The sequence below is a fragment of the Amphiprion ocellaris genome, chromosome 14, assembly GCF_022539595.1.
Source record: "Amphiprion ocellaris isolate individual 3 ecotype Okinawa chromosome 14, ASM2253959v1, whole genome shotgun sequence".
Taxonomy (NCBI): Eukaryota; Metazoa; Chordata; class Actinopteri; family Pomacentridae; genus Amphiprion; species Amphiprion ocellaris.
The window spans coordinates 16,088,635-16,114,215 of NC_072779.1; the positions used below are offsets into that span (position 1 = coordinate 16,088,635).

At 37.7% G+C, this 25,581-nt stretch overlaps 3 protein-coding genes across 4 annotated transcripts in view; all 3 read left to right on the forward strand.

The window, feature by feature from the left end:
• The first annotated feature begins 1,822 nt into the window (after positions 1-1,822).
• ppme1 (protein phosphatase methylesterase 1) lies at positions 1,823-8,208 on the forward strand. Its single transcript, XM_023287369.3, has 14 exons — positions 1,823-2,103; positions 3,722-3,815; positions 4,037-4,129; positions 4,296-4,353; positions 4,843-4,894; positions 5,202-5,356; positions 5,543-5,633; positions 5,881-5,946; positions 6,051-6,177; positions 6,271-6,400; positions 6,601-6,645; positions 6,759-6,823; positions 7,010-7,077; positions 7,823-8,208. The coding sequence occupies exons 1-14, from the start codon at positions 2,018-2,020 to the stop codon at positions 7,824-7,826; spliced, it is 1,134 nt and encodes a 377-aa protein (XP_023143137.1). The 5' UTR covers positions 1,823-2,017; the 3' UTR covers positions 7,827-8,208.
• A 3,489-nt stretch (positions 8,209-11,697) lies between these two features.
• LOC111579845 (odorant receptor 131-2-like) lies at positions 11,698-13,001 on the forward strand. The gene has a single exon (XM_023287341.2). It carries the CDS (start codon positions 11,698-11,700, stop codon positions 12,625-12,627), a length of 930 nt encoding a protein of 309 aa, XP_023143109.2. The 3' UTR covers positions 12,628-13,001.
• A 4,401-nt stretch (positions 13,002-17,402) lies between these two features.
• Positions 17,403-25,581, forward strand: part of nectin3b (nectin cell adhesion molecule 3b) — a 29,589-nt gene continuing 21,410 nt past the window's right edge. The window contains exons 1-2 of one of the 2 annotated variants that reach the window (XM_023287375.3): positions 17,403-17,616; positions 25,146-25,493. In XM_023287375.3, the coding sequence (XP_023143143.2) occupies positions 17,538-17,616; positions 25,146-25,493 (427 nt within the window). In that variant the 5' untranslated portion in view covers positions 17,403-17,537. The remainder of the gene's footprint in view (positions 17,617-25,145; positions 25,494-25,581) is intronic. The other variant, XM_035955876.2, reaches the window with a different exon arrangement.

Consider the following 25,581-nt stretch of genomic DNA (forward strand, 5'->3'; position numbering starts at 1 on the left):
TTTCACTTTCACCTGTTCCTGTCCTTTCTTGTGCCTCGATCACTCGCAAATTAGCAAGTCTGCAGCTGTCGCCGATCACCTCTTGTGACATATTCTTTATGTAACTGCATTTACAAGTCCCTCTGGTGTCCCCCTCTGAATAACAATGACTCTCTTCAACTTTAGTGTTCATAAAGCTGCAGTTTCCATTAATCACAATCATGCTTCAATAGCTGCACATTTTCTCTTGCTAATTATTTCTACTGAGACATTTTTACTTTTTACATATGATGTTTTTACACTGGTCAAGTTCTAAAAATTACATTTACCAACACGTATTATTCAGACTGAACAGGCCTAGTTTGTCATGTAGACCTTCTGTTATAAACCTGTGGTCTGCAGTAAACAGGTGAGATAGCACTGATGACATTACTTTGACACATTTTTCAGACTTGATAAAGCTCTCTCATAGCCACAGAGGGCACCACATTTCGGTTTTCACTGACTGACTCGCTCTAACCACAATGAGTAAACTGAACTTCAAGTGCAAAATTGTTGGATTAAGTAGTCTCAGTTACAGAGGTAAAGAATGCACTGCTGCCACCTTCTGTTCAATAAGTGTATTGTAAGCTAGAGAAACGTGCATTGTCATTTTTATGTTTTTCATATTAGTAGGCAAGTTGTAACATCTGTAGAAAAAAACTCCTGGCAAAAATGTTGCATCTTATTTGATGCAATTTTTTCTTAAGTCTTTCCCATTTTGTGAAATCAGTACAGTAAAGCCACAAGTGGTGTCCAACTGAATGGGAAACCTGCAGAGCTTTTTTCTGTTGCCATGATGTTTCCCCCCCCGAACTTCCCTGAACCCTCTTCTTGAAAAGCAGTAATTATTTTTAAAATGTCATCAAATTAAGACATTAGAACTGGAAATCGCAAACAAGTCAAGTCCCTGTGATTTACATTGCTTATTTAAAGCAACAGGCACTGAGTGATAAGATTAATATTATAAATTTACCAACAAGGTTAAATACATACAAGTTAATACCCTACAATATTATTTATTATATATATTGACCTGACTAATTTAAATATCATTGTTAAGATCCTAAAAATATATTTCAATATGCAAATTCCTTTGATGAATTTAAATATTGGGGTTAAGACGCTACAATATTTTTATTGTGCAAATTTACTTCATTTAAAGTTTGGGACTCTAATATTTATATATTTATTATATAAATTTAGTAATTCAAATCTCAATTTAAAGACCATATAATACCATTTATATAAATTTAGCCAACTAATGTAACAACATTTAGGCCCTTAGAAAATATTTATCTTTACAAATGTGCCTGACCACTTTAAGTATAAAATTTGAGGCCTTATAATTATTTATCATAAAGATTTACCTGACTAATTTAATGTTAATGCTAAGGCAAATCAGTACAGTTTATAGAAATCTACCTACATCATTTTAACACAAAGTTTAGAACCCTTAGATATCATTTATTATATAAATTACCTGACTAATTTAAATTTTAAGGCCTTACAATATTATTTATTTTACATATTTACCTGACAAATTCAAAGACAAAATTTGAGATCCTAAGATATTTAATAAATTTACCTGATTAAATTTACCCACTAATTTACAATATTATTTATTATACAAATGAAACTTTAATTTAAATATTGTCATTAATACAATGCAATGTTATTTGTTATATAAATGGAACTGAATAAAAGACTATGAACCTCTAATATAATATTTTATAATCAGTAGATGGCAGTGATGCTCTTTAATGTCCACGCTGACCTACTGGAAAAAAAACAAAGAAGAAGAAAGGAGCCAACCATAATCATAGCAGCAGCAGCAGCAGTAGAAGAAGAGCGCTAGCCGTTAGCTTAACGGAGAAACGCAATTTACCCAATGTCTGGCTAACGTCGGCCCAGGTGTCGAGGAAAATCATATGCTGCAAAAGAGAGGGAAGGTCTTAATAAACCGTTCCTGACAGAGACCAAGCCCACTTCTGACGCCATGGAGAAACAGCTGCATTTGAATCTGTTAGCCTCCAGACCTCCTATGGCAGGTGGTTTTCAGTCCAGTTCCAAAATGAAAATGGGGTGAGTTAGCTAGCATCCTAATAGCATGCTGTCACCTGTGTTGGCTTTATAACGTCATGTTTAGTTTCATTTACCGTCAGCCCAGTTGGTTTGTATTCCCTCAAGCTCGACAGTGGACTCGTATTTTTGCAGTTTGTCAAATGACAGCACAGACTAACTGCGTTAGCCAGGCTAAGCTAGCTGCTGCTACCAGAGTTTGGACCGTCAGTATTGTATAATATGATGGATTTTAGCTAGTAGCTTTGGAATGCAAACATTTTACATAATATTTTTGGTGTCACTTTTGTCAGACATGTATCTGCTGAACTTCATGGCGTTAGTGAAACATGACGATACACCTAAAGCTGTCTGTATGACTGTTAGGTTAAAGTGCTAACAGGTGTAGCTGAAGGATTTGGACCATCTTCAGTTTCCATCCGCACAGCCTGCGTATACAGGCTTGTTTACACTTTAACTCCCTGGTAAAGTAGCTGTTCAAACATACTTTTGGTTCTTGCAAGGGTGTACCCATGTACTGCATGCCTTGACAGGCTGTATATTTTTAATCTGGATAAAACTCTATCCAAGCTCTCTCTCAAGTGTGTAGAAAAACTAAAGCAAAGCCAACAAGCTCTATAAATATGACCCTGAAAATGCAGCTGTGTGACAGTCTATGGTGTCAAGTCAGTAATATACCCAGCAGGCAGCACATTAGAACAACTCAACTACTGTGACTGCTTTTAGTTTCAGGTACAGGTAGATAAATGACACACCAACATTAGAAGGATCGCTTTTAAAAAATGATCTTGTTGCAGAGTGTTTTAATGTATCTCAAAACTTACAATTGAATATCCCTGTCATGAGGTTTTAGTGCCATCAAGCTGAAAGTGTTCTCAGGTATTCCTTTTGGAACAGCCTTTATGTGTTACAAGTAGATGATAAAGCAGAGGAAACACAGATTCCAGGTTTAGTTGATTGAATTGTAACCATCATTTCATTGTAGGGGTAGAGAAATTATTAACCTGGCTGGTTATTGAATCTGATATTTTGCTTTTTTCAGCATTGCTATATACATATTTTAAACAATTCCCAATAAAATTTATTTTACAATACACTACTTTGACAGCTACCTCACTTTATCTGTAGTTACAACTCTGTGAGCTCAAGCAATGTCCTGCCCACAGCCTTGTCTGATTGGTTATTACACAAGTCATAGCCTACTGGTATTGAAGAATCTGTTTTAAAGGTTCGCTGTTAATCAAATGTTTTTTTTTTAATCACATTTCTGAGTTGGAGTTTTGGTTATTCTGAATTTTACTCTAAGATCGACATTTTTACTGCAAATGTTCAGTATATCAGTTCCAAACATCAGTCCGGAACCAAAATATTTTGGTCGATTCCTTGATCACTGAGACTGGCCTGATTTTTAACCTTGTTTTGTCTTTTAATGTTGCAGCATTTGCCAATGTGAAAAAGGTGATCAGAGAGCTAATTTCTTTGGAGACACAGTCCAAAGAGTCTGTCTTGCAATTGCACATAAATTTTTATATATAGTCTAATGATTCTGCTGCACTATTGAATCACACCAGACACAGATTGGTTTACTTTTTATTTGCTTTTTGTTTTTGTTTTTTTACAGACCTGGACGGAAGAGAGATTTCTCTCCCTTGCCCTGGAGTCAGTACTTTGAAACCATGGAAGATATTGAGGTGGAAAATGAAAATGGCAAAGATATATCCTTGACTGCTGCTCCTGTTCGTCAGGAGGAAATTCCACATGAAGGACTGATGCTTTGATGTGTCATTTGAATCCAGCTAGGTCCATTCAGATTTAGCTGCTCCTTCATGCCAGTGTACCACAGTGTACAACGTCAACATGCCATTGAACATTAATGTTTGTTCTGTTTTGAGCATCATCTGCCTACCTGGTTTGTATTTCCTTGACTACTTTGAACATTTTCAGACTTTACTGCAGTGGCTCCCATGGTCCTGTGCTGCTGCTGCTCCATGGAGGCGGCCACTCTGCACTTTCCTGGGCAGTGTTTACTGTGAGTGTTATTATTATTACTAGTAAAGAAACTCTGCAACCTCTATACTCTGGGGAAAAAAACACCTTCTAAAATTCTCTTAAACATAGTGTAGAATATTTATAAAGTTGTATTTTTATTTCAACACATTCGCTCTACACTATTAGACCCATATGTATCTTTGCAGGCCGTCATATACAACAGGATCAACTGCAGGGTGGTGGCTATGGACCTTCGAGCTCATGGTAAATATAGGTAGTTGCAGGACACAACATCAAGTGGTAGACATATTTTTTTCATAGCTCAGAAAATGCAGATTTTTCTGAACTGCATGTACATATAGGCATTGTATGATTATGTGTCATTCAAAATCAGAAATTGAGTTTAGCTGATGATATGGTATATGTTGGCCATTGCATCCTCAGACCTTATCATCTGCATGATATAGCCTGAAAAAGCATCCTGAATATTTGTAATGTACGTGATGAATTTAAATCACCGTCACTTACTATTTTCTAATAAGAGTGAAATGACATCAGTCCCTTGTGGAGCTGCATTCTTATTTAAAATGCAGCTCCAGTATTACGAATGATTAAGAAAGGAAATTGTTGTACCAAAGTAGCTTGGTCACATCTCTGTCCTGATCACAGCACTATCTGGCACGTCATTCTTTGCATATTCATGAGCTAAGATGTAACAAATGCTGAAATGTGTTTTTCTGTCGTCACCTGCAGGCGACACCAAAGTGAAAAATCCTGAAGATCTCTCTGCAGACACGATGGCAAAGTAAGTTTCTGTGTGTGAACTTAAGACAACACAGGGAGCTACTTTAAACAGTTTATCGAAAATATGTGAAGCCGTAGAGGGCAGTGATGATCAACCCCACAGTCTGCTTTGATTTGTACACTTCCAAAAGTAAAAGCAGCGAATGTTTTAATGCTTTTCCTTAAATGGTCTTGTTTTCGCAGTTCATTCCAGTAGGAGTAAAATGATAGTTTGGTGGGTAAATAATTAGTATTGACTGAAACACACAGACTCATAAGATGAATCTGTAACCATGTTAACAGGTTGTACTTACTTTTTCTTGAAAAAGGGACATTGGCAAAGTGGTGGAGGCCCTCTATGGAGAGAACCCACCTCCAATCATGATTATTGGACACAGCATGGGTGGCGCTATTGCAGTTCACACAGCCGCTGCTAATCACATACCGTCCCTGCTCGGCCTGTGTGTGATTGATGTCGTAGAAGGTAAGTTCTTACATGTTCTCTCAAAGGAGGATCATAGCTAAGCAACGAACATGCTTTTTTAAAATTTGTCTCTAGCTCACTTTTCACATTAAATTACTTGATAATATTAATAAAACTGTCTAATTCATGATAAGCTCAGTATTACTGAGTTTATTAAGGACAAATAATTGTGTTAATTTCATTCAGGCACAGCAATGGATGCTTTGAACAGTATGCAGAATTTCCTCAGAAGTCGGCCAAAAACGTTTAAATCTCTGGAAAATGCCATTGAGTGGAGGTAAGCATTTACCAGTTAGTCATACTGCATCATCTTGGAAGTATAATTGGACTACATTAGACTGGTCTGTAATGTGGCCAAAATCATTTCCTCAGATCAATAGGAGCTTTGTTGTGCTGTATTTTGTTTTCCCTTTCCAGCTTTACTTTAAAGAGCCTCCATTCATAGAGTTTGGTTTTTCAAGCATGAAATTAATCTCACCAGGATTGTTTTTGTACTAAAACTGTGCGTTACCTTTTGCTTTCAGTGTGAAAAGTGGCCAGATCCGAAACATAGAGTCAGCTCGGGTGTCAATGGGAGGCCAAGTGAAAAAGTATGTCTGCTCCATCTCTGTACAATAAGTGCTGCGTGTGTGTGTGTGTGTGTGTGTGTGTGTTATTCACTGTGTTTTACACTCCTCTGTTCTGACATGCACAGATGTGAGGAATCCACCAGCAGCCCAGGCGTCTCTAATAGCATTGGTGAAGGAATTATAGAAGAAGAGGAGGATGAAGAAGCGGAAGAAGAGTCCAATAAGAAAAGAATGAAGGAAGATGACCAAGAGGTTCCGTCTTTCTGTCTTTGTCTTTCTCATGTAATCTGTATGAGTTCAGAAGAGAAGTTGAAAACTTAAAAATGTTCACTGTTTTCCTTACAGATAAAAAAGGAAAGCATCTTCACCTGGCGAGTGGAGCTGTCAAAGACAGAAAAATATTGGGAGGGCTGGTTCAGAGGATTGTCTGCCCTGTTTCTCACCTGCTCTGTGCCAAAACTGCTCCTGCTCGCAGGTTTAATCTCTCACAGTTATTCACAGTAAACTTGCATTATTTTTAAATAGTCCATGTATGAAAACTGTCAGGAAAGGTAGCATTGAATAATAGTCGGGACAGTCCCTTTAGTTTGGATGAGCACTAATGATTCAAGTTTTATTCCAAGCAATTTTGCAATTCACTGCACAATTTCACCCCTGACTTGTTCCTTTGTACAGGAGTGGACAGGCTTGACAAAGACCTTACTATTGGACAGATGCAAGGTAAAGGGCACAAATTATTTGTATTGCATTAATTCCACTATTCTTGTTGTTTCATGTTTAGTGTATACTGTAGAATACTCAGAAATCCACATTTTCACACTGTTTGTGCACAGGGAAGTTTCAGATGCAGGTTCTCCCTCAGTGTGGTCATGCTGTTCACGAGGACGCACCTGAGAAAGTACGTGGTTCTTACCTTAATGGACACTGCACATATGTTACGACAAGCCTAATATGAAGTTGAACTCACCAAATGAAGCTATTTTCTATTTCGAATTTGCACATCTGGTTTGTTCAGTTTGGAGTGTTTGATCCAGATTGATTTTGTTGCTAATTTAATGATTCCGCCTCTGTCATCTGTCGCTAGGTAGCAGATGCTCTAGCAACATTTATGGTTCGGCACAAATTCACTGAATTTAAGGAAGGATACTTGTGGTAAGTGGACTTAAACTATAAGACGGTACTTCAAAAAGTTCTCTGCTTAAACTGGAAACAAGGGGCGCAGCTCCCATTTTGGGGCTGTATACTATAAAGTCACTGTCCACGAAAATTCAGACATTTGTTGTCATTTCATCGCCTTTGAAAATTACCATGTCAGAAAGAAGCCAAAGCTATGGTCAGGTGTCTGCATAATAAGGGAATAAACTCCATTTTTCTGGATGATACAGCCAAATTCCTCAGGAGATTTGTGACGCAGAATGAGACATTTGTTCTCCAATTTGATCCCAAATCAAAGAATCAAAGCAAACGATGGAAACAAATCGGTTTTCTGCCTTTTAAAAAAGTGACGGCTTCTATGTTTTTGGGACAGTGAGGGATTAACAAGAAGTTTTTGAAGTACCCCGTGGAAAATTATTATTAGTTTTCTAAGAGGTTTAATGATAACATGGAGTATACCAATCATTTTAAATAGTTTTTTGTCTTTTATTTTTAATTTTTTTTTGTAAAATAAAGGCAGATGATTTTTTTTTTTTTTTTTTTTTTAAAGTAAAACTTACGTTACCAGTAAAAGTCCACCAGGATTTTGAATTTAGATTTTATTCCTTACCTGTACGTGTTCATCTTTGAGGGTTACAAGAACGCTGGAGCAAAATCCGGCTTAGAGTATCAGGAATGCAATAGTGGAGAGAAACATGAAGAATCCACATTGTCTTATTTCATTGTCTTTTTTTCATTACAGCTAATTTCCAGTTTTCAGTCTAAATATAGCCAGCAGCTGTAGAAGAAATGTTTCAAGATTCATCAACATCATTGTCCAACTTAACAGCCGATTAAGGAAAATATAAGTTATTATTATTATTATTATTATTATTATTATTATTATTATTATTATTATTATTATTATTGCTTTTGCTTTGTAGATATTTTGCCTTTCAGCTTTGCCTTATTTTGAAATATTGGGATTTGATTGTATTGTTCCGTTACAATATACATATTTTTTTTTTATTTTTTGAAACGTAATGCTTTTCTTGTTTAATTTTTATTTTGAGTGATTGCATCATTGTTACTGTGTGTTTGTAATGTTTGAATTCAAACAATGATTAAAGATGGATGCAGCCAACATCACCCATGTGGTTTGTGTACTTAAATGATACCATATTATTTAGAATGTGGTGGTTTGTTTCATTATATAATGCTGTTTTCAGACACATGCACAATACATAGTACTAAAATATAGTATGTACTTTAAACAGAGTATTTTTTCAACTTTTCTTTTAAGCCATTGAGTTTTCTATTTTCTCCTACACTCTGCACTTCACACTGAAATCACCACGGTAAAACTGAAGTTGGACTAAAACAGGCATTTTATGATTTACAACATTGTATGTTCCATTTTTATGCCATTAGATGAATAATTCTACTTCAATTTACTGCAGAAATCTTTTTCTTGTTGTAGTTATATGGTAAACTGTCATTCAGATAAACTTTCAGCGTTGCAGTTTCTAAACTTTATGATATAGATGGCATATCTCGTGTGTGATAAACTCCCTGGACCTAGAACAAAAATAATCTAATTGTGCCTCAATGGATCAACAAACTGAGAAGCAGCAGACATAAACATCTGAATTATTAATGAACTGTAATGACTGTCCTCCGAAAGACTAAAGCCTCTGAGATCATTTTGTGAGTTGAGTCTGTAAACAAAGATGGAGTTTTCTGAACAGGGGCAGAAGTTTTACTGTTGCATCACTTTGGGCCTAACTAATAATATTCAGAATTTCGCTGTACATGTTTTCATAGACACTGGATGAAACTGCAGGAATCCAAAAAGATGACAGCAGTATCTTTAAATGTAGTACAGGAAAACTCACAACAAAAACATTTTTTACCTTCACTGAATGGTTAATGTGTGAATGAGAGCAGGTGCATATGAGATACTGACAAGTTGACAATTATTTGTAATAAGACGATCACAAACCTAAAGCCTCGTGAACATACATGAGTTGTCTACGGTGCTGTGGTGCTAAAGTACAGACAAGAGTCTCTACAATGAGTATAAGTAGAGTCAAGTACAGCTACCATGTTCTTCACTGTCACATGTACCGGTGGTATACAGAGAAACTTATCGTCACAACATGGACTCTTTAAATCTATGTGTTCTGATATTTATTGTCCCCAAGAGGATGAAATTATGCTAACTTTTGTGATCCTGACTTCTTTTAATTCTCCCAAAGGGTAGAACTTTACATCTGCCCAACATTTTGCACAAGTTTTATGAAATGTCTGCTTTGAGTTTAATGCTGACATAACATTGCATATGCTAAACAATAGTGTTAGCATATGAATTAGTATGCCTAATGTTAGAAGGTCTAACCGTGTGTTAGTAGGTTTACATTAGAAAAGTTTACATAATCATAGTTTTTTGTCCAAACAAGGAAATGACATTAAAAAGTAATTCATTAAAAAAAAAAAAAAAAAAAAAAAGACTGAATTTTGGTGTAACACGGAATACAGAAGCTCAAAATTTCTGCTATGGTTGGTACATGGTGTATGAATCTGTGTTTGTGAAACCAAAGTATTGGGCTTAACAGAATGCATCTATGGCATAGATTTAACTATTAGACTTTATGTAGATGTCTAACTTTAGGCTACATTTTCTAGAACTAATTTACTATTCTGGACAAATGAACAACCGCAGCAAACTTTTCAGCCAGTACTTTGTCTTTTAAGACTTTAAAGGCCTGATATGGTGAGAATCCATTTTTACTGAGTTTTCTGGTTATTCTAAATTGGAGTTGTGAACTATAGGCTGTTACATAAAGAAAATAATTACGTCTGCCTTTCCTCAAGCTTCCAACAAATAGACAACCTCCAGCTTTACAAGTCAGTAAGAATTTTACTGACCTGCTACGTTCCCAACTGAGGAATCAACAGTCGTCTTACTCAAACTTTGTATAATTCAGCTCAGTCACTTCACATTGTTTCCAGGTGAGCCATCCAGAAGGAGCAGCTGCCGCTCAGTCTACCAGGTTTAATTACTTACTACAGCTGTTTCTACAAACTCTAAGATATCTTAGCTGTGAGCAAAACTCACCAAATGTTCTGCTGCTGGCTACAAGAGTGAACACAAGAGCCTCCATGCACTCCCAGCAGCTGAGGAACTGCAGATCCAGTGAATTACTTTTCATCTTGGTGGCAATGTTGCCACAACAACTTAAAAGTCCTTAGTGTGCAGCTAATTTTAAATGAACCAACTCTGCAATATCTGGAGCTGAAAAAATGAAAGAAACAAGTGAGGACAAGTGAGATTTGTTTGCTAAAAAGGGCATAATATAGGACCTTAAAAGCTTAAAAGGATATTTACATGGAAAACTCTTTAAAGAATGGGACAAACAAACTCAACAAAACAAGCTGCTCTCTCAAAAAAACTCTTTCCCTTCCTATTGCTCACTCATTCAGATGGGCTTTCCTCTGAAACTGTATATCTTATCAGCATATACTAGGTATCAGGGCTTCACAAAGATTAACTTACTGCTGTATTAAATTTAGTATTTAGTGTCTTTCTTTGTTCAGTTTCATTGTTTGCTGTAGGGCTTCTTAGCTTCTATGGTGAGTCCATCAAAAGTCTGGGATTTAAAACCTGCCTGGCTTCTGCTTTGCTACACTGCACTCATTGTCCGCGATATTGTGTTCCCAGAATTAATATCAACAATGTTGCTCTCCAAGAGAATATGAGCCACTATTTTTTACAATCTGAGAAGATGCAATTGGATTTTTTATGTTATTTTTTTAAAGTTGAGGCAATTAAACTGACACACTGATATCAAAGCTGTCTACAGATCCATGTAGGGACTTCAGTTAGGGTCAGAAAAGGGAAATATTTTAAATCTGAACACATTGGAGTCATATTACATTAAAAAAACCCAGCATATTAAGTGTATTTCTGACCTGTGATTCTCTTTTTGGACCTATCTGTGTCCTAATTTATTTACAGTATTAAAGCAACATAAATCTACATGATCCTTTTAATGATCCCTTTAACGTGTGACATTTAAGGCAGTATTACAACTATATACCTCCATGATGATAAATCGATTCTTCAACAAATTAAGTTTTGTCTTTTTTCTATACTAACTTGAAAACTGCATGTGTAAAGCAGATATATTTTTATGCTAAATAGAGTATAAAGTAAATTTTTGTGACACAACTTCCACAAACTTTGACTTCTTCAAAACAAAACCACAGCCAGCGCAGCTGGAGATCATGATTTCATGAGATTTGATTGGTTGTTTAACTGGCAAAGGTGATGATGTCAAGACACAGATCCCTTATAAAAAGGACGTGAAGCCCTACATTTTCTCATGTAACATGTAAGTGCTGTGTCTCATACTTATAATAAATCTGTTCACTGGCTTTTAGCTTCACAGATTCTATGTGCTCTTGAAATGTTTTATTTGATGTAATACTGTTTTGTTGTGTTACTTGACATTTTACCTTGTACTAATTGCAAGATGTAATTTGACAGAATTCAAGACTGCCATAATGTTGATTAACGATCAGTCTGATGCATTTGTGTTTGTTTTGTCTTCACAGACACTAAATGAAGCAGAAGTCATGAATGACTCCACAGAAGCGCCTCAGGTCTTATCACTTCATACTAGCATCAAAGCTGTGCTGTCTACACTGCTGTGCCTCTTTTTCCTGTACGTAAACAGTGTCATGGTGTTTGCTCTGCTGAAAAAGCCTCTCCTGCTGCAGTCGCCTCGATACGTCCTGTTTGGTCACCTGCTTGTTACTGACTCTCTGCAGCTCGTAGCCTCTATGCTGCTGTACGTCTTTGCTGTGACTAGGGTCAGAATGGCTAGCTATGTTTGCATTACTTTCTTACTATTTGCAAGCAGCACTGTGAAGTTGTCTCCCCTCAGCCTCGCTGTCATGTCTTTGGAGAGATATGTTGCCATTTGTTTTCCACTGAGGCATGCTTACATAGTCACGTCCAGGACCATGGGTATCGCCATCGCTGTTATATGGACAGTGGCCTCTTTAGACTCCTTCATGCTGCTCATTCTGTTTGTTAGTCTCGAGAACACAAGCTTCACTTTGCAAAAGTTCTGCACCAAAAGCACTGTGTTCCGACTACAAATTTACGTAACACTGAGCAGGACCTTTACCATAATGTATTTTGCATTGGTGAGCTTGATTATCATTTATACATACGTTGCAGTCATGATTACTGCAAAGTCAGCCTCTTCTAATGCGAGTCATGCCAATAAGGCACATAAGACAGTGCTCCTGCACCTGCTACAGTTTTGCTTGTGTCTTACCTCGACTCTGTTTGAGATGATAAACACCAGCAGCCTATTGAAAATGAAGCGTGTTGTCGCTGTGCACATTCAGTATGTCTTCTTTTTGTGTCTAATTATTCTCCCTAAGAGTTTGAGCCCACTCCTATATGGCCTCAGAGATCAAACCTTCAGACGTGTCTTTATATACTATTTCACCTTTGGCTTTCAAAGCACAGTTTTTCCATCTCTTAAGTCTTGATTTTGAAGTTATTGTATTTAATTGTGAGTGTAAACAGCAGCATAAAGAGTTGTTTTCTCAAAAGCTGTAAAGTCTGAGAGCTACTGTCTAGAATCAGGACTTACTGCTGCAGGAAAGGATAAACTCTAATATAGTGTTCACAGAAACAAAGGGCAGCACTTTTTCAATTTCTGCTCATTTCTTAACAAACATCATTATAAGCCATGTGATTATCCAAGACAGTCTTTAAACACATCCATACACAGAACAGAGAGAGTATATAATCCTCTCTAAGTAACAATGATGAACTGTTGTGTTAAACATATAACATGTGGATATAATGTCTTTAATATATTCTTCCATTGCTGTCTTTTGAGCTACTGTAACAGTGAACTTTCCCCTCTGTGGGATCAAGAAAGTTTATCTTATCTTATTTTAATATTCCAGGTTTTTTTCACAAAATGAGTTATTTCCCTCAATTACTTATTTTAAAGTTGAGGCAAATTTCTAAGAAAATTTAATGTGTGTTTCAAACTGTACAATCATCTGTTTCTATAGTACACATTGTGAAATCCTAACATAAAATATTATGATAAATTATCTGTTTATTGATGATTTTCTTGCTCATGTAATATCAGTGAAAACTGATTTTAAAGCAACAAATTCTTTTTTGATTGAAGCAAATTCAAATCATTTATCTAAAAGCACTTTAAAAAAAACAGACGTTCAACCAAAGTGCTCTAAAGCTAAAATATCAGGTGGCACAAAACAAACACAATGACTAAAAGACAACTCTGAATAGAAATACAATAAAATAATAAGAATGAAGATTTACAGCACTGATCAACTCAAAAATCTTTAGCAACACTTCCATCCAAGTTTCAACATTTTTGCACATTGAACCACTTGCTGCTTCTTCTCCATTATAAAAATAAAATGAACCAAGGTTGGCAATAGAAACATTTTGTGAGTAAAAACAAGAAAATATTTCATGTTTACCTCATGAGTAGCTCAGTCACCTCTTTGCTTATGTAAGGAAATTGTAACAAAACTAAATGTACTTTGGCTTTTTTGTAATTTCACAGTGAATATGTAAAAAATGCCGCAAACTGAATGATAGAAGTACATGAAATAGACCAAGGGCACAAATTCAATCTGTATCTGAAATCAAGCATTATAGGAAACCGTACAAACAGCACACCTGATAATATGTTCCTGTCCGTTTTCATCAAACAAAATAAGACCGTGGATGTAGCTAATTCATATGTGTGTGTGTGTGTGTGTGTGTGTGTGTGTGTGTGTGTGTGTGTGTGTGTATATAAGAATTGTATATGAATTGTATATGAATTGTATATGGATTGTATATGAATTGTATATGGATTGTCAGTTGTTTGATGAACAAATGTAATAGTGTTTATTTTTTTTGTGAACATGTCTGAAAATTGTTATGCCCATTAGATTAAATATATATTCTCTCATAACAAAGAACAATGGACTGAAACAAAGGACTTTTGATGAGGACAAGCCACTATTTTCAAACAGTCTTTCAACAATCCCTTGTCTCCAAACTCCTTCAATATTTATAAGATGCAAATACATAATGTGTTTTAGAAAATGTTATTAAGTTACTGTCAAACTGATGAGAGTAGTATCAATTCTGAAACTGTATGTGAAGAGTTTCTCATTTTGCCCAGCAGATGTCACCTTTGGTTTGCAAATGGCTCTCGAGTACAAACTGTGGCTCCAACTGCAACACTTAATAGCATGTAAGCATGTGGCTCATAAATTGGTATGTGAGAAATGATCTGCATCCAATATCAGACTAAATTAGTTGGATCTATTCTATCTCATGAGTGTCTCATGATTGTTTGAAGAAAATTCCTCTCCCCTGCTCTTTCTCACAGTGCAGACGGACACTTGTGAAGGAGAAGGGATTGAGTCAGAGCGCAGAGAGGGGGAACAATTTATGTAGGTAAACAGCGAGGGAGGTGCTGACCCACAGAATAAAAGAAGCGCCTGAGCAGGAGGTGGACTAATTTAACCGATCTTTACTCCACCACAATCTCGAAGCCCTCTCAATACCTCTCTGGCCTTCATGAAAGAGCACTTGACGGGCTGAAAAACATTCCAGAGCGACCAAGTACCTGGTGACAGAGAGCAGCTCTGGTTTAGAGCAGGAGGGAAAAGGTTGTTATCATGATCACAAAACCCTTCACATCCTCAGCCGTGGATTCAGTGGATTTGGTTTAATAACTGCAACTTTCTTTGCAGATTTAACTTTTACTTTTGATCACACAGGTCATAGGTCATGCTTTCCACTGTGCTGTACTTTCAAAAACAACTTAATACACAAAAACGGGACTCAGATGGGCAGAAAGCTTCACTCTGTTTTTTCTGTGTTGCGTGATGTGAGAACAGAATCGACTGACTCACACTCACTGTTATTGTCATTTTGTCTATCGAAATTCGTCCGCATAAAACCAGAGGACTTACAAAATATGTCTGTGTTTGCTGATTTGGCACGTTCTGGACACATGAGTCAGAAATGGAGTCCCAACTGCATAAGTAAGCTGCTGATGAAAGAAAAGGAAAATATGAATCAAAAAAATGTCCCACTGGATAATAGTGGAATAATGGATGGGTAGGTTTTCCGCTCAGCGAGGAGGGGTTGTGGAAAAGTCGGGGGGGAACTTTATAATGTACAAATTCTGATACAGAAGAAGGCCCTAAATTGAATTATCCAGTCTTTTAGCAGACTCCTCTCTCTCCTCCCAGTCTCAGATTCTTATAACATACAGAAACATATAGCTTTCATGTAGATGCTTTGCACTCGAGGCAAATATCTGACTGAATTCAAGAACAACCAGAATACATGATGCATTTGTAGACTTCAAAACAGGTTCAAAAAGACACGGATGTGCACCGACGTTTGCACTATAGAGTTGCAGATGAATGGGATGGTGGGAGAGTAATTGTATCCCCTGTGACTCAAATTAAAGCACTGACCTGGTTAGCTTTCTGTCAGCAGGAAGGGAGGGGTGGCTGGGCCAACCCCCATCTCCCACCTCGTCCCACCCACATCTACTCTGTAAAGATTAACTTGTTGACTGGATGAACTATGAGCAGCAACTTGAGCTACATACATTTTTTTCTGCACCCAGAAGCAGAAGAGTAAGCGAGTATCATTTAAAATATTCAGCATTTAATGGCCATTGTTAATTCGAATGTGAGTCTGCTGCAAAATATAGATCACAATATTTTTAAGCTAAAAGGTTATATATGAGATAATGTAGTCACAGATTTTAAATGTCATCACCATAAACTCTTGAGTTCTACAGACACACTGCACTTAGAGGTTAAATGTCTTTTTTTCTAGAGACTCCTACCAGGATCAATAGTTTTTACTGCAGACATTTTGACTTGCCATATAAACACAGGTGGAAGTAATAATTTTAACGATGGCTTAGTTCAGTTTAAGTGTCCCAGAAGGCCAATAGTGAGCGGTCAGGCAGTGGCAAACCCAAATGGAAAGCAGCAATCATTGATGTGATTAATTACATCTGTGCAGTCCCTCCTATGACATACAACCTGTTTGGAGAAAAAAGGTATACTGCGAGTTCAACTCATGACTACTGAATTACACCTGTTAATGCTTGCTACACCACCTATAGGCTGAATAGATAATTCAAGAGGAAATCAGCGTGTTTGCTCAGAGTTGATGAGTGCACATTTTGCCTGTATATTTGATTATAGTTGCCTGATGCAAGAATTATGACAATTTCTTTTAAATGATGCTTGCAAAAATTTGACTAGATCGTATTGGAAAATGCTGTAAAATATAAAAACTGAGAATTTTTTAACATTTTCACATGGTTAATTAATTACGTTATTGAAATTTAAATGGTAGAAAATACAGAGTCTATTCAAGGGAGTCCATATGTAGCTGAACCCATTGTAGTGTTGAGTAAGAGGCAAAAAATAAACCAAAAAATGGCTATTTCAACAGATATTGTAATATGAAGCATATTAGTGGCAATGGGAATTTGGGAATTAAAAAAAGTATATCTAAAAGTCATTATGCGATTCTTGCTGCAGTGTGAACCGAACATGCATGCTCCCTTATGTCTGGAGAATATGATTTGTAGCCTGGGGCATCTCTGTCGTACTGGATTACTTCATTCATAATATAATTTGGTGACACAATTCTGCTTTATCAAAAAAAATTACTGCTAATGTAATTTGAATATTGCACTTACCCATACTGCGATTTTTATATTATTTTGATTATTTGTTCAACCCTAGCCCACAGGCTGTATATAGTTCTATTTTGTCTATTGTTGTGTCAAGCAGCCAAGAATAAAATGTCTGCTTTTAAAAGTTCAAGAGTTGTAGGAGAAGATGTAGCATCTTGAGTGTTCACATTGTGGCCTTAACTGCACTAAAGATGAACCAGTTTTTTTCTTTATCAGCTGCCCTAATTACTCTCCACCAGATTTAATTGAAATGTGTTCAATAAATTTAAATCCTACTGGCCGACAAACAGATAAACAAACAAAAAAATACAAAATTCACACTCCTCTTTCGCAGCAGTAAAAAATGTCTGTATTTTCTGTGTGTAATTGGCGAAGCCTGTAAAGAAAAAAAGTGATCTGATGAATCAATATATGTCGGGTTATCAACAGAGATGACGTAATGTGTATACTAATGGATCATTCTTCCGGGGGGAGGTTGTGGTAAAACCTCGACAGACGACCGTTTACTTGAATTGTCAGGTGAGCTCCCGGTCTACCCGCTCCGCCGTGAGCAGATGGTACAGTCCACATGCAGTTCGGAGTTGTTGCTGAGGAGCTTCCACTGTTCGGCACATACCGTTAAATTGGCATGCATCCTACACCTCGGTCCTGGAGCAGCAGACTGCACTGCTTTTGAAAATGTTACCGTCTTCTCACCGGAGTTACCTCGGACAGCAGAGCAAGGTCGCATTGTTTCACCTTTTGTGCAGTATTACAGGTGAGTCCAGGGTTTTGCGTGGTAGTTTTTGTTTGTTCCTTTAACGCTACACAGAAGTTTTGTGAGAGAGCCGACTGTCCTTTCCTGCAGAAAGCTCAACGGTGGAGTCGCTGAAACTAGCCGCCGTCGTGAGCTTCAAGTGGGGATTATCTGAAGTTCAGCAAGTTTAGCGGGCGTTATTTAGAGACTAAAACTTGGTTCCAAGTTCACTTCATCTCCTCGGAGTAGCGGCTAGCCAGCGCCACCAGGGCGGATGATGGTGCTACCCGGAGGCTGCCATAGAAACGGTCCACAGAACCCGCCGAGCAGCTCCTACTGAGTTATATATACCGTTGCCCGACCTACACTTGGGTCAGTGCAGATTCACCGGCAGCCATATTAGCTCCAGAAACATTTTCTATTAAAGTAATGTGATGCAATGACGCGTGTCACGCTTCCAGCTTTAGTGAAATGTTGAGGAACTTAGATCATTGTCAGCAGAGAAGACAATGCTAATGCAGCAGCCTCAGGTCCGGATGAGGGTCAGCCACCATGTGCCTGCAGTGGAGCCTGAACTCATTATGGTTTAATCAAGGAGTGGGCAGTTGACCAACTCCACCCTGAAACAACTTTTTTGCACTATGCTGTAGTGGTGCTCTATTAAAAACTCTAAAGCAGGAATATTTTAGTTCAGCTTGAAACTCAATTCATCTGCTGTCAAGTTAGCACATTGTGCGCTTAAAAGGAAACCAGTGAGTGCATGACTGTGTTAAAGTATGTCCTGGTATGTCTTGTTCACAGGCAGCTTTTATGTAGAAATTAATCTGCAAAAATGACAACTTAATCGCAGTCAGATCAGTTATCAAGCAGCTTGTTTAATATATAGCATATGGACAAGTTTTTTATCAAGTGTGACAGTCACAAACAGACTCCCTGAACAGACTGCGCTGCTTAGAAAAATGTAAATCACACCTAATTAAATCTTTGTTGTGCCTGAGAATAATGAATAGTTTCATGCCATGCCTCTGCAGCCAGGTACAACCCTCACTGAGCGACAGTGAATCCAGTCAAATGATTTGTTTCTCACCCACACTGTTTGTCATTCCATATTTAAAGGCAGGAGAACACGTTGACTGGGCATCTTTCAGTGTGATGCAGTCATATGCAACAAAGTGAAAAAGAAGTGGGTTTGTTGCACATCCCACGAAACTAGTGTGGTATACTCCAGCACTAGACCAGTGTTTGATGTTACAGTGGGCCTCTCTCGCAATTAAGCAACCGGACAGTGTACAGAGAAGAGAAGCTCCGGGCTTCCGTACAAGAACAAAACCCAATGAAGATTCCATAACTCTTTTGTTAAAGACTTGACATGAGCAAAGTGACCCTCTGCCACATTATTCATGTACTGCATATTCGCTCATGCCATTACTAAGACAACAAAGTCCAATTCTAAACAGGGTAGGAAAAAGAGTAAGGAGGAGAGACAGGTGCCCAATTGTTTAGGTTCAGTTTAAGTCTGCTGTACATTGCAATGAGTGCTTTGACCTTGTGCATTTGTTGAATGCAAAATAGATGCCAACACCCTTAGAGCTAATGATGTCTAGGCCTTAAAGGGGAACAAACGGTTTTCTTACACCGTAATGTATTTCACCCATTAAAGCTACATTCATGGTGTTTCTGCCCCCTAGGAATGTCACAAGAAGCAATTCTTTGGTGACGAGGTTATACCAAAATTTTGAATATGTGACTATACGCGTTTTTTTTGTTGTTTTTTATTGTATAGAAACTATAAAAGGGACCAAAGATGTGATATGAAATATTAGGTAGTAACATCTACATGTGTGATAGCTGTGGCAAGTCCAGGTGAGGCAACAGGTCCACTGTGACTTCTGGCAATAAACAATACACGAAGAGTTGTGTTTTGAGGCATTTTGCGTAAAGTTAGATGATAACGACCAAAAGCCAGAGTGCTAGCAGCGTCACAGAGGCTGTTGAACTAAACACTGCGAACTTATCTAAGCAATTAAAAGACAATCATTCTAGTTTGATGCGGAGTTCAAGGGGAGTAACTTTCAGTTTTTAACTTTTTATCAAAATGTCTTCAAAATGTTCATATCCTGAAATGTTACTGTCATCAATGCTCCACACTCAGTGCTCACCGATGCCATCTAAATGTATTTTTTTGGCTAATTTTAGAATTGCTTGTAGTGTAAGCTGGGTGCTGCTCATAACATTAGTAGGCTACTGTCAAAATACAATGTCGTGTCTCCATGTGTGTTAGAACTTTGCCTGAGCAGCAACCTTTTTATACAGGAGTTTATTTTGAAATGCATTCATTAAATTGATTTCTGTTTTTGGTTTTGAGAATTGTCAAAATTCAGTGGTATTTGTATCGACTGTCAAATTTTACTACTGGCCACCAGTTTGAATGAAAATATTCTAATAAGCTGACAGATATGGAGACATACTTGGTTTGTTTGAAAGTTGCGATGTTTAACCTGTTAGAAAACTGTTTTGTGCTTTCACATTCAGGAACATTAGCATCAATTTGCCGTCATGTGTCACAGATTCCAACTACTAAGTGAGCATGCATGTCGTAAAACACTAGCTAACTAAATCGTCACTGAATTATTGCAGTTTTAGGAAAACTTGAGCTTGTAGAATTGTGTGACACTAGTACCCATCAGAAACATGGTGTTTCAAACACCACTGTGATAACATAGTAAGCTTGGTGTGGCTAAGAGTTATCAAGGATAGCATCCAAAACAACTCACATTTGGTGGTACTAAGTTCGCGTACAGTATAGGTTTAGCAAAACGGAATGGCAAACCTACACAATGGATGTTGCATCCGGTGCAGTGACAGCATAAACCGACTTTTTTTTAGTCATTTGCGCACACTCACAGCTGGTCAATTGTCCTCTGGGGGAATGGGTGACGGTTTATGACTCTCTGTTCATGCATCGATGTGTGTCTCTCAATAAATCACAAGATGAAAATTATTCAGCACCAGTGGAGCTCAAAAGCTGCATGTTATAGGTACACACACACAGTCAAGTGTGTGAACACCTATAATGCGCACAATGACAAGTTAGCTCAGTGACTGGGTCCTCGGGTGATTCCCCTCCGATGGACAGCTTAACAGAACCAGGCCAGTTTAAGAGTCTGCACGTGAATCCAAAGTTGATATGAAGGTGAGATAGTATCGGACTATTAAATGACTGTTCAGTCCTTTCCTGCTCTGCACAGCTGGCTCTGACACTTCCACCTTAACACCATCACCGTTTATGTTCTTATTTCCGCTTTTAACAAGACGTGCTGCCCTCTAGTAAGATACACATACTAATACACTTGCCGCCACGTAAGTGGTGCATGTGAAGGTAATATTGACTAAAGTGAGAACGAGCAGCAGAGTGTCCCCAGGGAGCAATGTGTCCTTGATGCCTGGATATCTATAATCTGTTTTCTACTGTGTGTGTCAATGAGACATACAGTGTTGAATTTGCAAACAGAACTGAAAGTGTCTACAGACGCTGCTCTTTTTGAGGATATAACGACTGCAAGAACTTAAAACAGTTTGTTTTCTTTGTCTGTGAGAGCATAAAAATAAGAATGAATTGCCATTGCTATGTCAAGATAGACTGCACATAAGATCAGATAGACTTTGCCCTTATTCTCAACACTTTTTTTTCTGAGCTGGAGAAAACGAGGGCACGCTTATGTAAGGTTGTCGTCATGTCACCAATAAAAATTTAATACAGTCGCTATACCTCTTCATTACATATTCAGTGCAGGGAAAATGCTGCTTTCTCTCATCTTACTATGCTGTAATTCCAGTCTCATTATTAAGAAACTCAGAGAATCAGCTTTCTACCTTAGTAAATGGTTATATGCACTATAATGTTAAGTATTTGCCATCCGAATTCATGTGTGCAATTTAGCACTTTTAATACAAACTACCTAACTGTTTCATTAGTTCAGCAAATATTAAAGTTTAATCTTTTGCTTTCATGATTTTACTTTTTTTCTTATATTTTTTGTAAATCTAGTATATTATTATGATGTTCCCTAGTTAACCTTGCTGTAAGGCATTTGTGGTGACATGCACAGTTTTTACAATTAGGCACCAGTTTATTTAAATGTGTTCTCAGCTTTCTGCCTCCTTGTTTCACCTGACTCGATTCCTTGTTTCAAGGATACTCAGTTTGGGGTGACTCACTAATTAACTTAAGCAACTGAACCAATAGCAAACATTCGCCTGGGGCTGTCCCTTTGTGTTCAGAACAGCTTCACTCCTCCTTGGATGAAGTTGAGAACTGTGCGTAATGGGAAATGTGGGATAAGCCTCTTTCAGTATAGCTTTACTGTTACTGGCTCGTTCAGTCCATTCATTCTGTCCATCAAGCATTTGTTGTTGTTGTTTTTTTTTAGTGTTCTAAACTTAAAAGGGATCAACGGCGCTAAGCCCTGACCTAATGAGTGAGCTCTTTTATGTTGTGCCATGCATTTGTGGAAAGGACTGATAGATATTGCAAACTAACAGTGGAAAAGAAGACACAGGCAGTCTCACTTTGATAAATCATTTAAAGTAGATCCAGATTTCTGTAGACTTGACGTTGTTTGATTTGACAGGAAAAACTGACTACAGATGGAAGTGCTTCTTTGCAAGCATCTCAACAGCAATGGTGAAATGAGGTTAATTCTAAGTGTGATAATTTTAAATTCATTTACCATTGATATAGGATGTGTGGTGTGTTTCAAGTGTGTCCAAGAATCACTTTCTGCCTCTATGTATGTTGGAAGAATTTTTGTTTGTTGTAATCATTCCTCCAGTCTATACAGGCCATTTAAAGATCCCTTCCCAACTTACAATAGAAATGACAAGGGACAAAACCCTGCAGTCTTCTTTTTGTCTCAGTATGCATTTTAAAGCTCATCTGAAGTTAATGTGATGCTTGAGCAGGCTGAGTCAAATCAGATGGCCAAGTGTGTGTTTGTGTGTGTGAATATAATCCTAAGTAGCACATAATTTCAGGAATGGTGCTCCCACAGATGCCTATCAGACATTGGATTCAAAAACTATCAGTTTGGGGGCTATAAAATGTCAGAAAATGCTGAAAAATGTGATAGTGTTTCCAAAAGCCCAAGATGATAAGGTCAAATGTCTTATTTTGTCCACAACCTAAAGATATTCAGTTTACGTCATAGAGGAGTAAGGAAACCAGAAAATATTCACATGTATGAAGCATGTATTAAGATATGTATTTGCTGCATAACCTGGGACAAAGTTTGCCATGTCAATCACTAGTTTTCAAAGGTGGACTAGTAAATTTTCCAGTGTGATATATTGTTCAATAATTACTCCCAAATTTGACAAAGAAGTTACACTAGATATGATTTATTTGAGACAACAGTCTGTACTTTTGTCATACGGAAACAAGCTAACCTTATAAAATATTTGAAAACTGGAAGAACTGACAATTAAGTACAGTAGTTTAACAAATTCAAACTTCATTCTAAGGATCGTAAAATTAAAAACTAAATAAATGAAGACATTTGTACTTCATACTTTAGGGGCAGTGAAATTTCCTTTTGCAGTGCCAGTATTTGAGGACATGGCCTTTTAGAGCGAGATTGATCAGAGACTGAGCTGTTTTTGGCAAAACAACAATAGAATATTTGGAGTCAGTTGCCAAGCAGCGCAGCAGGTTTTGATTTATGATGATGTCTTCCTGCTGGCAGCTTGTTGCAATTAGTGATCTAGTTGAAAGCTATTGCAGTCGAGTAGTGTTATATTTTCATTTCAAATCAGTAACAATTCATCTGTTTTTTGTGTACAGGGATCCTCGTGATACGTTTCCTCCCACTGTGCTTCATATGTGACTTTGCTCTCGCCTCTCTTCACTCTCAGCCTTCTTTTCTTCTCTCAGCGATGATGTCATCATTATGTTAGCATATCTCTTCCCTTTTTTTTTTCTTTTTTTTTTTTTGCCGGTCGCAGTCTGTTCTCTTCATATCCTTTTGACCTTCCTCAGCACGACATTGAGCTCTTGCTTTCAAGACATGCCACATTTCTGACAAGTGCAGGTGACAGAGTGCATGGGTTGGATATATTTGGACAAAAGACATACAGACAGCTTGCTTTTAATTCCAGAATTCAGGTCAGGAGGAGGAAGTCTATAGAGACAAAACAAATTCATCAATGGGAACACTGAGTCACACAGTAAGCTGTGTATTTGTTGAAGAGCCCCATGCCTGCTGTGGTGGTATCAAGTTTTGATTCCAGCCTGATACCCACAGATGTCAGATGGTACTGAACTTGGATTTTAAGGACTGACGTCAGAGGCAACACCAGAAATACCCTTTTCTCACTGATGCCATCATAGTAGTCATGATTGCTCACCAAGCAGCTGCCTCCAGGACTGAAAAATGAAGCCACTGCGTGAGTGCCAAAAAAACTGCAGCTCTTCAAATGGCCACTTGAGGCTGGCTCCAAAATCATCACTCCCCATAGACCCTCATTTTAAAGTGGCCAACTTTACAGCAGGAATAAACATGTTCATAGCCTGGCAAAAAAAAGGATGTTTTTGGTTTGTAATTCTTCATTTAGTGTATGGGGATGAGTTTTATATAGCTCACTTATTCAAAGTGTATTAAGGCTTAAAGTTATGTATAATTATGGACTGACAGATGGTTGCCGTCACAGGTCAGTCCATGGCCAACTCTGCTGCAGTCACGCTCCACCTCTTTGCCCATTTTTGGATTAGCTGGGAGTTAGGAGGAGTCAAGTACTGCCAAGATGGTGATGGCCAGAGCCAGCACACTGAGCTTAAAACGGCTCCTCAGAAAACCTATTTGTGACGTCACAGAGGGTTCATCAATTTTTATCTGCAGCCCATGTTTCTGACTCTAATGCTAGATGGATGACTCTGTGATAATACTGTTCTGAGAAGTCAGTGATATCTTTAGATGTCTTTACTCTTGAGGGGTTGTAACTGCAAAGATTTTCCTTCATATAAAGCACAAAAAGGCAACAAATCTTCACATTGGAGATGCTTGAACTATAGCTGCAGCAATTGGTTAATTAGTTTGTCAATGGATAGAGAATAGTAAACAACAATTTTGATTCCACTTCACAAATCTGTATATATACACAGTATGGTTTTCTACGTCTTCTGTAAATACATTTATAGACCCGGTGATTGATGAAATAATCAAGACTATGAAAAAGAACAGATTTTTTGACAATGAAAATCACTTTTAGTTGCATTCCTACCTTCAAATAGTGTCCACCATTGTTGCTTGATTTAACAACTGAAATAATTTATTATGATTATGAGAAGAATTTTCTATCAACTGACAAATTGTTTCCGCTCAGATATACACAGCTTTTTGTGTCATTTCAAGTTTCCATTTGCAAGCATAAAAAAGCTCCAGTTTTTCTTTAAGATCTCCAAATAATTTGTTAATTGTGTCAAATTATCTAAACCTGTTTGCAATTAAACATAGCGATTGTACATGAATGTGTTGTTCTGTGTGTCTTGTTGCCAGGTGTGTGGTGCAGTCAGGTGGTGGTGCCCCAGAGGGTGAGTGCTGTACTGGGGAAGAATGTGACATTAGAGTGCAGGGTGGAGGTTGGCACAAACCTTACTCTTACTCAGAGTTCCTGGGAGCGCCGTCTGCCTTCAGGATCCGTCACAGTGGCCGTCTACAACCCAGAGTTTGGCACCTCCATCCCTCCGGAGTTTATCAATCGCTTGTATTTTCGCTCGCCCTCCTCTCATGACGCCACTATCGTGCTGGAAAACGTGGGCTTTTCTGACGTCGGGATCTATACCTGTAAAGTAGCTACATTTCCTCTGGGAAACACTCAGGCCTCCACCACGGTCAATGTGCTCGGTAAGTATGTGTTTAAAAAAAAAAAAAAAAAATGACAGTTTCCCAATTAGTATTGTCAAGTACTGCTGAAAGAATTTGTTGATCAATT